This window comes from Marmota marmota, unplaced genomic scaffold, assembly GCF_001458135.2.
Source record: "Marmota marmota marmota unplaced genomic scaffold, marMar, whole genome shotgun sequence".
Taxonomy (NCBI): Eukaryota; Metazoa; Chordata; class Mammalia; order Rodentia; family Sciuridae; genus Marmota; species Marmota marmota.
This window is the reverse complement of record NW_025999898.1, coordinates 2,007,781-2,022,978: the sequence shown is the minus strand read 5'-3', so window position 1 is coordinate 2,022,978 and position 15,198 is coordinate 2,007,781. Positions and strand designations below refer to the sequence as shown.

Below are 15,198 nucleotides of genomic sequence, written 5' to 3'. Positions count from 1 at the left end.
GCATTTTTTTTTTTTTTTTTTTTAAGCCAAAAGAGCTCCAGGATCCCACTGAACTGGTATGCAGCATTTATCTGTATGAGGGATGACTGATGGTGTTGAGAAAGATGGCCCATCACTTTCAGAAAATTCTCCAAGAGATACACCACCCAAAAAAAGTTCAATAATATTTTTAATAATATTCATTCTGTATATTAAAACACCAAAACTTATTCCTCTTATCTGACTGTCACTTTGTAACTGGTATGCAACCATCCTCACATACCCTACTTCCCTGTCTTCCCCAGCCTGTGGTAACCACTACTCCGTTCTCTACTTCTATGAGCTTAATTTTTTTAGATTCCAAATATAAGTGACATCTGTCTTTCTATGCCTGGCTTACTGTACTGAAATAACACACTAAATCCCAGAAAGATATATTATGTTAATTTAAAATAAAGAAAAAGATCAACAAATAATTTAAAATACAATCAGTATTAGGTTGAAGAATACAGTGATTAAAAGCAGACTCTGATTTAGACTGCATCAAACCCAGCATATTTCATTGTCTTTGGGTAAGTTACCTAAACTCTGTGTACAAACTTCTACAACCATAAAATGGGATGAAAGTAACTATTTCATAAGGATGTTGTGTTGTTTAACTGAATCAAGTTATATAAAGGCCCTAAAATAGTATCCCATACATGGTAAGTCTGGAATAAACAGTAATTACCATCTTTTTTGGTGGGGGCGTGGGAGCGGGTACCAGGGATTGAACTCAAGGGTACTCAACCTGAGCCACATTGCCAGCCAGCCCTATTTTGTATTTTATTTAGAGACAGGGTCTCACTGAGTTGCTTAGTGCCTCCATTTTGCTGAGGCTGGCTTTGAACTCTCAATCCTCCAGCCTCAGCCTTCCAAGACTCTGGGATTACAGACATACGACACTGCACCCAGCTTAATTACCATCTTATCATCATCTTTTTTTATATAAACCTTTTTTTTTTAATGTGGTGCTGAGGATTAAACCCAGGGCCTCACATGTGCTAGGCAAGTGCTCTACCGCTGAGTCACAACCCCCAGCCCCTTATCATCATCTTAACAGGACAGTGGAGCTGCTAATATTTTCTACCTTGTGCCATTTTATATTTTTCAAACTTCCTGTGATAAACCTATGTTATTTTTTAAACTACATAAAATGATAATTCAAGCTAAGCATAGTGTTACATGCCTATAACCTTAACTATTCAGGAGGCTAACTAAGGCAGGAAGATCACAAATTTAAGGTCAGTTTGGGCAACTTGGTGAGATCCTGTCTCAAAATAAAATTTTAAAAAGGCCAGTCTTGATCACTCATGCCTGTAATCCCAGCAATCAGGAGGCTGAGGCTAGAAGACAAAAGTTCATGGCTAGCCTGGACAACTGAACAAGACTCTACCTCAAAATTTTTTAAATAAATAGATAAATAGGGCTGGGGAAGTAGTTCAGTAGCAGAGTGTCCCTGGATTCAATCCTCAGTACCACAGGGGAAAAGGTTATCTTAAAAATTGCCTAAGGGCTGGGGATATAGCTCAGTTAATAGAGTGTCTGCCTTGTATGCACAAGGCCCTAGGTTCAATCCCCAGCACCACAAAAAAAAAAAAAAAAGGAAAAAAAATTGCCTAAAAGGTTTCCACAATTTCTGTCACTCTTTAGAACTTATCAATACTAATTAAAAACAAAATTATAGTTAATAAAGTACTTACACTTTTTTATTTTGCAGTACCAAGGATTAAACCCAGGGGATCTCTACCACTGAGCTACTTACTCAGTGATACTGCAGGGACACCAGACTCATCTCTGTCCTGCTGCGATACATGTGAGGTACAAAGCATCAACGAGACAATCTTACTAATAAAATAAATAAATAAAAAGTGTCTGGGCTATGGCTCAGTGGTTAAGCTCCCTTGAGTTCAATCCTTAGTAACAAACAAACAAACAAACAGGGTTGGGGATGTAATTCAGTAATAAAGCAACCCTAAGTCAAATCTCTAGTACCAAAAAAAATAAAAATAAGTAAGTAAATTTAATTTAAGCTAGGCATGTTGGTGCTTGCCTATAATTCCAGTGATTCAGGATACTGAGGCAGGAGGATAACACATTCAAGGTCAGCCTTGGCAATTTTGCAATGCCCTGTCTCAAAATAAAAATAAAAAGAACAGGAGATATAGCTCAGTGCCCCTGGCATCAATTCCCATTCCCAGTCCCCCTGCAATATAAAATAAATTATGATTTTAGAAAATTTAATTTTAAAAAATGAAAATAGCTGGAAACAGTGATACATGCCTATAATCCCAGTAACTCAGGAGGGGAGGATCACAAGTTTGAGGCCAGCTTTGGCAATTTGGCAAGACCCTATCTCAAAATAAAATTTTAAAAAGAGCTGGGTCTTTAGCTCCAAGGCAGAATGCTCCTGGGTTCAATTTCCAGTATGATAAGCTAATTAAAAAATAAAAACAAAAATGCCCCCTTACTCAATGACACTGAAGGGACACCAGACTCATCTCTTGTCCTGCTGCAATACATGTGAGGTACAAAGCATCAACGAGACAATCTTACTAAAAAAGATTCAACTAAGTCTTCAAAGCAGGGCTTCTCAATGCAGGCACCTTTTTTTTTTTTTAATTAATACAGCATTATAGTTAAACACAGTAGTTGGATTTATCCTGACTAATTTGTAATGCATGGAATTTAAGTTCATGTTCCCCACTTTTCTCACTCCTCCTCCCTTCGTGTTCTCCTTCATCTACTCTACTGATCTTCCTTTCATTCTTCTACTTATTTATTTTTTATTGGTTATTTCTATTTATACATAAAGGTAAAATTCCCTGTGGTATATTTATAGATACACATAGCATGATTTTTTAAATCTTTTCTGCATTTCCTCCCCTTTCCCATCCTTCCTCTCTCCTTCCTGATCTTCTTCTCTTCTACTGATCTTCCCTTTATCTTTATGATATCCAATCCTCTCCTCCTTTCCTTTATTTTATTCTAGCTTCCACAATTGAGTTTACCCTTGATTTTCTAATACTGGCTCATTTCACTTAGCCTGATGTACTCCATTTCCATCCATTTACAAGCACATGCCATAATTCCATTCTTCTTTATGGCTGAGTAAAACTCCATTGTGTGTATATACCACAATTTCTTCATCTATTCATCTATAACACGTATCTAGGTTAATTCCATGATAAATGTGAATTGTGCTGCTATAAACTTTGAAGTGGCTGTATCACTATAGTATGATTCTTTGGGATATATACCAAAGAGTGAAATAGCTGGGTCATATAGTGATTCCATTCCTAGTTCCATGTAGGCACCATTAATATTTTGAGCAAAATAACTGTGAGGGACTACTTTCTGCATTGTGGGACATTTAGAAACATTCCTGATTTCTACCCACTAGATACCAGCTGCATACCTTCTTCCCACCACCCATTTAAGAAAATAAGAAATATCTCAAAACATGACTAAATATCCTGGAGCAGAGAACCTCGGTTGTAACCTCTAGTTTACAGAAAAAGTAAGTTAAAACTTATTGCATACACATGCAATCACATAAATCCAGAAAGGGTATTCTACAGCCTTCCTACTCAAATTGTTGTGTAAACACCAGCAATATGTGAAAACACAGGAGCTAGCTAGAAAAGCAAATTTATCCCATCCAATCCTGAACTGATAAGAAAAAACATTTTAAGTCAGACACAGTGGTACATACCTGAGGCTGAGACAGGAAGATTGCAAACTTGAGACAAGCCTGAGCAATTTAATAAGAGCTTGTCTCAAAATAAAATCTAAAAATAGACTGGGATGAAAGCAGGGCGTGGTGGTGCACACCTGTAATCCCAGCAGCTCAGAAGGCTGAGACAGGAGGATCACAAGTTCAAAGCTAGCTTCAGCAATTTAGCAAGGCCCTAAGCAACTTAGTGAGATTCAGTCTCAAAATAAAAAATAAAAAGAGCTGCCAGCCCGCCTGAAACCCCAGCAGCTCAGGAGGCTGAGACAGGAGGATCATAAGTTCAAAGCCAGCCTCAGCAAAAGGCAAGGTGCTGAACAACTCAGTGAGAGCCTGTCTCTAAATAAAATACAAAATAGGACTGGGGATCAGGCTCAGTGGTCGAGTGGCCCCGAGTTCAATCCCCAGTACCACAAAAAAAATTAAATTAAATTAAATTAAAAGAGCTCAGGATGTGGCTCAGTGGTTAACTGCCCCGGGATTCAATCCCTTGGGTACTAAAAAAAAAAAAAAAAAGGACCTGGGATGTAGCTCAGTGGTAGAACACTTACCTAACATGAGCAAGGTCCTAAATTCAATGACTAGTACCATGGGGAAAAAAAAGTTTACAGGATAAGCATTTTGTACAAGATCCCAGTGGGTAGATCACATGCACATTAAAGTATATTGTTTATTTTTCTTTTTTTCATTCTTTTTAGGGCTAGGGATTAAATCCAGGCAAATGCTCCTCAGTTCCATACTAAAGCTTAAGTAGCACAGTTCACAGAACTACTAACCTAGAGTCTTCTACAAGTGAATGGTTAAAACCAACACAGTGGCACATGAATGAAACCCCAGAGGCCCAGGACACTGAAACAGGATCCCAAGTTCAAGGTGAGTCTCAGCAACATAGTGAGGCCCTAAACAACCTAGTAAGATGCTGTCTCAAATTAAAAAATAAAAAGGGATGGGGATGTGGTTCAGTGGGACAGCACCCCAGGTTTAATCCCCAATACTGGGTGAGGAGGGGGGAATAGACTAAACATAAATTATTCTGAGGACAACTAAGGAAATCTGAATACACACTACATTGTGTATGATACAATAGAATTACTATTACAACTTTTTAATTGTGAAATGTGATAATATTAATATTTTATATATAAAAATGTTCTGTTTTAGAGTAGGGAAGAAGAGCATGAGAAGAAGATTACCACTAAACAGGGACGAGAGATGAGAGGGAATAGGAGGGAGAAGGGGAATTGCACAGAAAAAGGAAGGAGACCCTCATTGTTATACAAAATTACATATATGATAGTGTGAGGGGGAAGAGGAAAAAAAAAAGAAAGAGAGAAATGTGTCTCAGTAGATTGGGTAGAGAGAGGTGATGGGAGGGGAGAGGAGGGGAGGGGGGATAGGAAGGGCAACAGAATACAACAGACACTAGTATTGCTGTATGTATACATGTGGCTGTATAACCAATGTGATCCTGCAATCTGTACATGTGGAAAAATAAGAATTCATACCCCATTTGAATCAAATGTATGATATGTCAAGATCATTGTATTGTCTTGAGCAACTAATAAAAAAAATGTTCTGTTTTGGTTTTGCATAAGAATAAAATGTTATAATATCTACAATTTACTTTAAAATAAAATTTAGCCAAAAAATGTATGAAGCAAAATAATAACCGATAAATCCAGGGATTGGGTACGTAGGTTTGTTATATTATTTATTCACTCTATTTTTTCTGCATGTTACCATTTTTCAGAACAACAAGTTTGGAAGGTTTAAAAATGTGTACATAAATCAACACATATCAAACTTAATAAAAGTACTAGGAAAAAAAGTATGGAAGGTTTAAATACAACACAGTATGTTGGATTAGATCCTAGAACAACAAAAAGTACATGAATGGTATAAGTTGTGAAATCTGAAAATTCTGAAATTTTGTTAATGCTAGTGACCCAATGCTAATTTCCTAATTTTAGCAAATGTTACTTGGTTATGAAAATTGGTTAACATCAAAAGAAAGTTTTAACATTATAAAGGAACTCTTTATAGTGTACTATCAACAATCTCTCTGTAAACATAAAATTATTTCAAAATAAAAAGGTTAATTAATTTAATTATTTTAAGTTAGAAAAGAGTCAATTAATCAACCAACCAATACATACATAGTGAAGTACCCGAACATACTTGTAAAAGTCTTCATAGAATCGCCCTTTGTGATCCTGTCGAATTGAGGCTTGATTTATTTCAGGAAATTCATCTGAAAAAGAGCCAATGTAGTATGTAGAGCATATTGAAAACAATAAATTCACAGCTTTGTAAGCTTCCTCTTCTGGGTTGAAGATTTGTATAACAAAAATATGAAGATAATTGTGTATCTATTACGTTCGTTTTATGATGAATCACAACCCACAGACTTCTTACATACACTGATATACTATGCTATTTTATTTTCTATTTTACCCTGTTCTCATACAAAGAAGATGAAAAGAATAGCTGGGGATAAATGTAGATAACCAAGCAAGGTGATGTGCACCCGGATTCCCAGTTACTACTCAGGAGGCTGAGGCAAAAGGAACGAATGAGCCCAGGAGTTTGAGTTATGCAACATAGATTTTAGTCTCAAATAAATAACAAAAACTGAAAAAGAAAAAAAATTACTCACCAATAGATTTTGCATCATAGAAAGTTCTAGAAAACAGAACCACTGTCACTTCATGACTGCAGTTCTTCTCCTAAGCATAAGTAGAGAATAAAAGGGCTCAAGTTTATTTCATTTACTTCACAATATAGCGGCCTGCATGTGACAATATTCTATTTTAGGAGATTCAGCAATAGTGCACAGAATTGAGTAATGACGTCATATAATTGTAGAAAGCATAGTATAGGACAGAGCACTACTGAGAGTCAGAAGATTGATCAAGTCCTGGCTCTGAAACTTACCACACATGACCTTGCGCAAGTTACCCAAAGCCCCAGGAATGTACAAAGTGCTTGAAAACCCGCAAATCACCAATATGCAAATGTTCCTATCTTCCAACTCTTAATTTAGCATGAAATCAGTCATTCCAGTATCTAAAACTCAAGATGTTTGCACTTGTTTTACATTAGTGTATTTTTTGTGTTTGTTTTTGTTTTTATTTTTTTTTAATTTCCTCAGACTTCAATCTAGGGAAGAAGAATAGCACTCGATGTATTGGATTCAAGATCAAAAATACTTCCATATCCTATCACCATTGTAGCATGAAGAATAGGGGCTGCCGGAGAAATGGAGGTATAAGCCAAGGGCATAAATTATCTTTTAGATGGGGAGTGAGAGCTACTGAGAATAAACATTTCCATGAAGTCTAGAGATAACATCCTAAAAGAAGGGTGTTTACAGATGGATGTGAAATGTGGCTACTTGTAATAAGTTAGTAAGCTCAGTTTCAGTTCTTCCAACCCCATCTCTATCCCAACAATACTTTCTAATCATATAATTCAGTATTCACCACATAGGCATACAACTTAATGCACTATATACCACTATATGTTCTTCCATGGCTGTATCTCAAGTGTACATTCCTAAATACAAGTCACAGTACTAAGAACGGAGGACTAGAAAAGAACAGACCTTCATTAGCTACCCACTAAGTTACTGAACTCCAAATGCTCCAAAGTCAACATTCTTGTCAAATTTTGATATAAGAGGTTCACAGAAAATAGGTCACAATGCACTAGAGTGGGCAGAAGAGTTTCTTGACTCATGTGATGAAAAAAGAGGGATTACTTTTCTTTCCATTTTGCAGAAAAGGAAAGTGATGCTGAGAGAGACTGAATAATTCTCCAAGATCAAAAAGCTAATCAGGCTGATGGCACATGCCTATAATCCCAGCAATTCAGGAGGCTGAACCAGGAGGATCGAAAGTTCAAGGCCAGCCTTAGCAATTTAATGAGGTCCTAAGCAACTCAGCAAGACCCTGTCTCAAAACATATTTTTTTAAAAAAGGGCTAGGGGGGAAAAAAAAAAAAAAAAAAAACTTTATGTTCTTTTCCACTACATAATATGACCTGAAATACTTTTTTGATCAGGATGATGTTTCCATGTGAAATAAAGGTCAGCTAATTTGTAGGTTTTTAAAAATTGTGGTAATATAAATGTAACATAAATGTACTATTAGTGTCATTTACTACATTTACAGTGTTGTGCAACCATCACTACTACATAGTTCCAGAACATTTTCATCACCCCAAAAGGAAATCCCATGTCATAGTCACTCCACCCTCAGTCCATTGCAACCAAAAATCTACTATTCACCTCTATATATTTGTTTATTCTGGACATTTCAGGCAAATGAAATTTTATGTGGTCATTTGTTTAGATTTTCCCATTTAGCATGTTTTCAAGATTCATCTTGGTGGCACATGCCTATAATCCCAGCAACCCAAGAGACTGAGGCAGGAGGCTCATTAGTTCAAGGTCAGCCACAGCAACTTAGCAAGGCCCTAAACAACTGAGCAAGACTATATCTAAATAAAATATTTAAAAGATATGGGGACATGGCTCAGTGGTTAAGCACCCCTGGGTACCAAAAAAAAACATATTCACCCATGTCATAGCATATATTAGCACTTCATTCCTTTTTGCAGCTGAACATACTATATTGTATGGATATACCTGATTTTATTTATTCACTCATTAGCTTACAGATATTTGTGTTGTTTCCACTCGTTATCTATTATGAATAATGTTGTTAGGGATATGCATGTGGGATGGAAGTATAGTTCAGTGGTAGAGTAACTTGCCTAGCATGTATGAGGCCCTAGGTTCAATCCCTAGCACACACAAAAAAAGAATATGCACATATGAGTTTTTGTGTGAATATGTTTTCAATTCTATCAAGTATAACTTGCCCTCCATATGAATGGATCCATTATCCACAAATAACCAACCGTAGATCAAACATACTCAAGAAAAAAAATTTCATCATACTGAACATGTACAAACTTTTTTCTTCCCATTATTTCCTAAAGAATACAACACAGCAATTATTTGCACAGTGGTTACCTTATATTACGTATTGTAAATAATCTAAAGATTATTTAAAGTATTTGGAAAGATACATAGATTTTATGCAAAAGTTACAACATTTTATATAAGGAACTTGAGCATCCATTCCAAAGATTTTGGTATCCACAGGGGGACCTGGAACTCTATGGATAATGAGGAATGATTATACACTCCCAAGTATGGAACTGCTGGGTCACACAGAAATTCCATTTAATTTATTGAGGAAATAACAACTTATTTTCCATAGTGGCCATACGATTTTACATTCCCAGCCACAATATATAAGAGTTTCAAATTCTCCATATTCTCTCCCATACTTATTATACATACTTCATTTTATAAAAAAGTATTATTAGATACAAAATAGTGCTGGGGATGTGGCTCAGGGGTTGGGTGCCGCTGATTTCAATCCTTGGTACCAAAAAAAAAAAAAAAATATTCCTAGAGCCTGGGAATGTGATTCAATGGTAGAGCATATATGAGGTCCTGGGTTAAGTCCTAGCATCACACACCCACATGCACATATATGTACGTATGCAAAATTAGTTGTCTTAGCAAATGTGAAGTAGTATTTCACTGTGGTATTAGCTTGTATTTTCCTAATGACTAATACTTGGACACCTTTTTACATACTTATCCATTTGTATATGTTCTTCGGAGAAATATATATTCAACTCCTTTGTCCATTTATTAATTAGTGTGACTTCTTGAGTTCTAAAAGTTGCTGATATTTTCTCAATGCTATTTTCACTTTCTTGCTAGTGTCCTTTGAGGCACAAAGTTTTCAGTGTGTCTGTGTGTGTGTGTGTATGTAAATTGAAACCAGAGGATCTTGTACATGCTAAGCACATGCTCAACCACTGAACTACAACTACAACTCTGTTGAACTTTCATTTTTTAAAAAATATTTTTAGTTGAAGATGGACACAATACCTTTGTTTATTTAATTTTTTTATGTGGTGCTGGGGATCAAACCCAGTGCCTCACAATAGCTAGGCAAGCGCTCTATCACTGAGCCACAACCCTAGCCCAGATTTTCAAAGTTTAATTTATTTATTTCTTCTTCAGTTTGTTGTACTTTTGCTGACATATCTAAGAAACCCTGCCAAATCCAAGATCATAAAGATTTCCCTTAAGTGTTTTTTTAAGAGTTTCAAGGTTTTAGCTCTTATATTTAGGTCTTTAATTTTGGTTAATCTTTGTATATAAAGTGAGGTAAGGATCCAAATTCATTCTTTTCCATATGGATATACAGTTGTCCCAGACCACTTGTTGAAAGATATTGTTCTTTCCCCAACTATATGAACTTAAAACCCTTATCCAAAATCAACTACCATAGATTTCTGGACTTTTAATTCTAATGTACTGATCTATATGTGTATCTTCATTCTAGTATCACTGTTGTAATGACTGTAGCTTTGTAGTAAGTTTTAAAATTAGTTAAATTTGAATCCTCCAAATGTGTTCTCCTTTACAAGACTGTTACTGGCTGTTCAGGATTTCTTGAAATTCCACATGAACTTAGAATCAACTTTTCCATTTCTGCAAAAAGGTACTGAACTGTAGATTGCTTTGAGTAGTATAGTCATTTTAACAACATCAAGTATTTCAATCTGTGAATACAAGCTTTTTATTTGGGTCTTTATTAATTTCTTTCAGTAAGATTTTATAGATTTTATTATACAAGTCCTGCCAGTCCTTGGGTAAATTATTTCCTTAAGTATTTTATTCCTTCTGATGTTATTGTAAATGCTTTCTCTAATTTCCTGTTTTGGTTGTTCTTTGATGGTATACAAATATCAATTTTCTGTGAAGATTTTATATCCAGAAACTCTACTTGATTTAGCACTAATAAATTTTTTGTAGATGGATTTTTAGGATTTTCTACATATAGGATCATGTTATTGGAAAACAAAGATAAGTTTTACTTCTTTTCCTATTTGGATATCTTTTTTTTTAATTTTTTATTTGTTTTAATTAGTTATACATGACAGTAGAATGCACTTATATACTTTGATATATCATACATAGATGTGATATAATTTCTCATTTTTCTGAGTATACATATTATAGAATCACATTGGTCCTACAGTTACATATATACATAAAGTAATAATGTCTGTTTCATTCTACTATCTTTCTTATCCCCAAATCCCCTGCCTTCCCCTCCTTTCACTTCCATCTACCTAAAGTAACACTTTTTTTTTTTGCATTACAATTCTTAATACACATATATACCACAATTTTTGTATCTCTGTTTGTATATAAAGTATACTGACACCTAAATCTTTATACATGTACTTTGTATAAGGATGTCCATCACATTCCACCATCCTTGCTAATCCCCTGCCCCCTCCCTTTTTCTTCCACCCCTCTTCCCTATCTAGAATTCATCTATTCCTCCCATGCTCTCCCTCCCTACCCCACTATGAGTCAACCTCCTTATATCAGAGAAAACATTTGGTATTTGTTTTGGGGAGATTGGCTGACTTCACTTAGCATTATCTTCTCCAAAACCATCCATTTACCTGCAAATGCCATGGTTTTGTTCTTTTTTAATGCTGAGTAAAATTCCATTGTGTATATGCCACATTTTTTTTATCCATTCATCCACTGAAAGACATCTAGGTTGGCTCCACAGTTTAGCTATTGTAAATTGTGCTGCTATAAACATTAAAAACAGTATGCTGTTTTTAAGTCCTTTGGGTATAGTCTGGGGAGAGGAATAGCTGGGTCAAATAGTGGTTCCATACCCAGTTTTCCAAGGAATCTCCATACTGCTTTCCATATTGGCTGCACCAATGTTCAGTCCCACTAGCCATGTATGAGTGTCCTCGCCAACACTTATTGTTGTTTGTCTTCATTATAGCTGACATTCTGACTGGAGTGAGATGATATCTTAGAGTGGTTTTGATTTGCATTTCTCTGATTATGCTAGAGATGATGAGCATTTTTTCATATATTTGTTGATTGATTGTATTATTTGAATATCTTTTATTTCTTTTATTGCCAAGTTGCTCTGCCTAGAACTCCTAGAACAATGTTGAATACCAGCGGCAAAAGCAAGCATCCTTATTCCTGATCCTAAGTTAAAGTTTTCAGTCTTTCAAACTTGAGTATGATATCAGCTATGGGTTTCATAAATACTCTTTACTATATTGAAATGATACTTAGTTTAGAGTTGAAGTTTTAGGTAACATAGCTTAATTTAAAGCAACTTAATAGAAACAATCCATTTTAAAAATCTGCATTGATTTTTGATCTTTGGATAAATGCCAAGAAGTGGGTTATATGGTGATTCCATTCCTATTTTTTTGAGGAATCTCCCATGGCTTTCCAAAATGGTTGTACTAAATTGCAGTCCACCAACAATGTATCTGTGTACCTTTTCACCCACATCATCACCAGTATTTATTACTATTGGTGTTCTTGATAATTGCCATCCTGATTAGAGTGAGATAAAATCTTAGAATCATTTTGACTTGCATTTCCCTGATTGCTAGAGATGCTAACCATTTTTTTCATATATTTATTGGTCATTTGTTTTTCTTTTGAGAAACTTCTGATTAGTTCTTTTGCCCATTTATTGACTGAGTTATTCTTTTGGCATTGGGTTTTTTGAGTTCTTTATAAATTCTAAATATTAATCCCTGTCAGAGGAGTAGCTGGCAAAGATTATTTTTGTATTCTGTTGGCCCTCTCTTCACACTCTTAATCATTTCCTTTGCTCTACAGAAGTTTTAATTTGATGGCATCTCACTTATTGAGATGGTTTTATTTCCTGAGCTTTAGGGGTCAGGTCAGCATACTATAGTGATATAGCTACTTGAATGTTTATAGCAGCATAATTCATAATAGCCAAATTATGGAATCGGCCCAGATGCCCATCACATATATATATATATACAACAGTTTTACTCAGCCATAAAGAAGGATGAAATAATGGCATCTGCCAGCAAATACATGGAAATGGAGAATATCACACTAAGTGATACAAAGTGATATACGAATTGCTTTTTTGTGTATTTTTGGTGGTGCTGAGGATTGAACCCAGGGCCTCATTCATGCTAGGCAAGCACTCTACCACTGAGCCACATCCCCAGCCAGTGCTAAGTGATATAAGCCAGCAGAAAATCAAGAATCAAATGTCTTTTCTCATATATGGAAGATAGAGCAAATAAGAGAAAGAAAGCAGTGGGGGAGTGGTGCAGGGGATTAGATATCACAAATAATAGGAAAGATCAGTAGAACAAAGAAGAACAAAAGAGAGGGAAGAAGGATGGAAAAGGGGAAGAAATATGGAATTAATTAAACAAAATCATGTTATATGAATACATAAATGTACCAAAAGGAATTTCAACTTTCTGTATAAGTAGAAAGTACCAATGAAAAATAAATAAAGGAGCAAAAGGAAGACCAGTAGAGCACAGGAAGGAGAATATGGGGAGGAAAGAGGGGAGGAAAAAGCAGGCAGGAAATAGGGATTGAAATCAAATCCCTAGCATGTAATGAACCCAACTACTATAACTGTAATGCTCTAATTTAAAAAAAAAAAAAATCTGCATTGACCAATATTTATCCAATGAGACTTAGTGTAGAAGAAGAAACGTACCTTCCACTTGGTAAATAGATCAGCAAGGAAACCATTCACAGCTTTCTCAAAATACAGATCCCCTGAAAAGAAATAGTAAGAATATGAGGACTAACCTTATTTCTTGCTTTCATTTCTTCTCTAAAAAGTAAAAGAAATGAGACCAAAGAGAAAATGGTAGACTCTGCTAGACCTTAAAACAAGATCATAAAAGCCAAAAGTACAAGGAGATTTGTTTCATCCCAGACTTTCTATCAAGCCAAATTTAATATCTGTTTCCCTTAGTTGTAGGCCATGGCTTCAAGGTAAAATGTTAGCTTGGAAAAAAAGCCTAGATTTTTGGGGCTGGGGCTGTAGCTCAGTGGTAGAGCGCTTGCCTAGCATGCATGAGGCACTGGGTTCGATCCTCAGCACCACATAAAAATAAACAAATAAAATAAAGGCATTCCGTCCATCTACAACTACAAAAAAAATAATTAAAAAAGAAAAAAAAAAGCCTAGATTATTGATAAATACAGTATATCTCAAAATGAGAACAACCTAACCTCCAAATATGATTATGCTCATAGTGATGTTTAAAGTGTATTAGCAAATGAATTGATAGACCCTGGGAATTCACAAATTATCATCTGTAGTTCTTGCTATGCATAAGTGACCTTGTCAACTCACAGCAAACATTAATGTGTAATTTTGCTAAACACAAATTTGAATATCATGTACCATAAGGCTAATATGTTGGACATAGCATCTAGCATTTTCATTGTTCTCATTATGTCCTAATTCTAATATAATAAAATAAATTTGATTATTTCTGTAAGTGCTAGAAAAAGAAATGTAAAATATCAAAGAAGGTATCTGTTGTATCTGTTGCTAACCAGAGTTGTCACTCTGTAACTTTTTTTGGGGGGTACAGGGGTACTTGGGATTGAACTCAGGAGCACTCAACCACTGAGCCACATCCCCAGCCCTATTTTGTATTTTATTTAGAGACAGAGTCTCACTGAGTTGCTTATGCTTCGTTTTGCTGAGCTTGGCTTTGAACTTGCAATTCTCCTGCCTCAGCCTCTCAAGACATTGGGATTACAGGCATGTGCCACTGCACCTGGCACTCTAACTTTTCACTATATACTTAAAGATCAAGATCTGGCTGGACGTGGTGGCGCACATATATATATATACAAACATACAAAAATATAACCTTTATATACCAACTTTATATATTTATGCATAAATATAAAGACTATAGATACATGTGTGTATATGTATATATGTGTGTGTATGTGTGTGTATATATATATAAATTTATTTCTCAACTTCATACATACATAAAATTTATCTCTCTATATATAGTCCGTCTATCTACCTTAGCATCAAGGCACATCTTTAAAAGAGTGTCAAGAGTTTACGGTAAAATGATTGCAACTTAAGAGAAAACCAGAAAACTCTACCTAGTGGCAGTTACAATCAGCACTTAGAGAACATTACCATAAATATCAAAATCCCACATTTCACAGCTCATCTGAATAAATATGTAAACCATAGCTGACGTAGAACGGAACACCACCTGAAACAGGAGGAAAAAAAACATAATTGCATTAGAAAATAATAATGCAGTCAGGCACAGTGGCCCACGCCTGTAATCCCAGCAACTCAGGAGGCTGAGGCAGGATTCCAAGTTTAAGGCCAACAACTCAGCAAGACCCTGTCTCAAAATAAAATATAGAAAAGGACTGGTGATGTAGCTCAGTGGTAAAGCACCATAGGTTCAATCCCCAGTACTGCCAAAAAAAAAACACAATGATGTATGATTTTGGT

The 15,198-nt window shown here is 35.5% G+C and overlaps 1 protein-coding gene across 8 annotated transcripts in view; it reads right to left on the bottom strand.

Annotated features, from left to right (window-relative positions):
* Positions 1 to 15,198, bottom strand: part of Depdc5 (DEP domain containing 5, GATOR1 subcomplex subunit) — a 134,850-nt gene that overhangs the window by 109,707 nt on the left and 9,945 nt on the right. For 7 of the 8 annotated variants that reach the window (XM_048798292.1, XM_048798285.1, XM_048798286.1 and 4 more), the window contains exons 3-6: positions 14,869 to 14,947; positions 13,405 to 13,466; positions 6,408 to 6,477; positions 5,930 to 6,002 (exon numbers count right to left, since the gene is read on the bottom strand). In XM_048798292.1, the coding sequence (XP_048654249.1) occupies positions 5,930 to 6,002; positions 6,408 to 6,477; positions 13,405 to 13,466; positions 14,869 to 14,947 (284 nt within the window). Of the gene's footprint in view, positions 1 to 5,907; positions 6,003 to 6,407; positions 6,484 to 13,404; positions 13,467 to 14,868; positions 14,948 to 15,198 lie in introns of those variants that run through there. The other variant, XM_048798293.1, reaches the window with a different exon arrangement.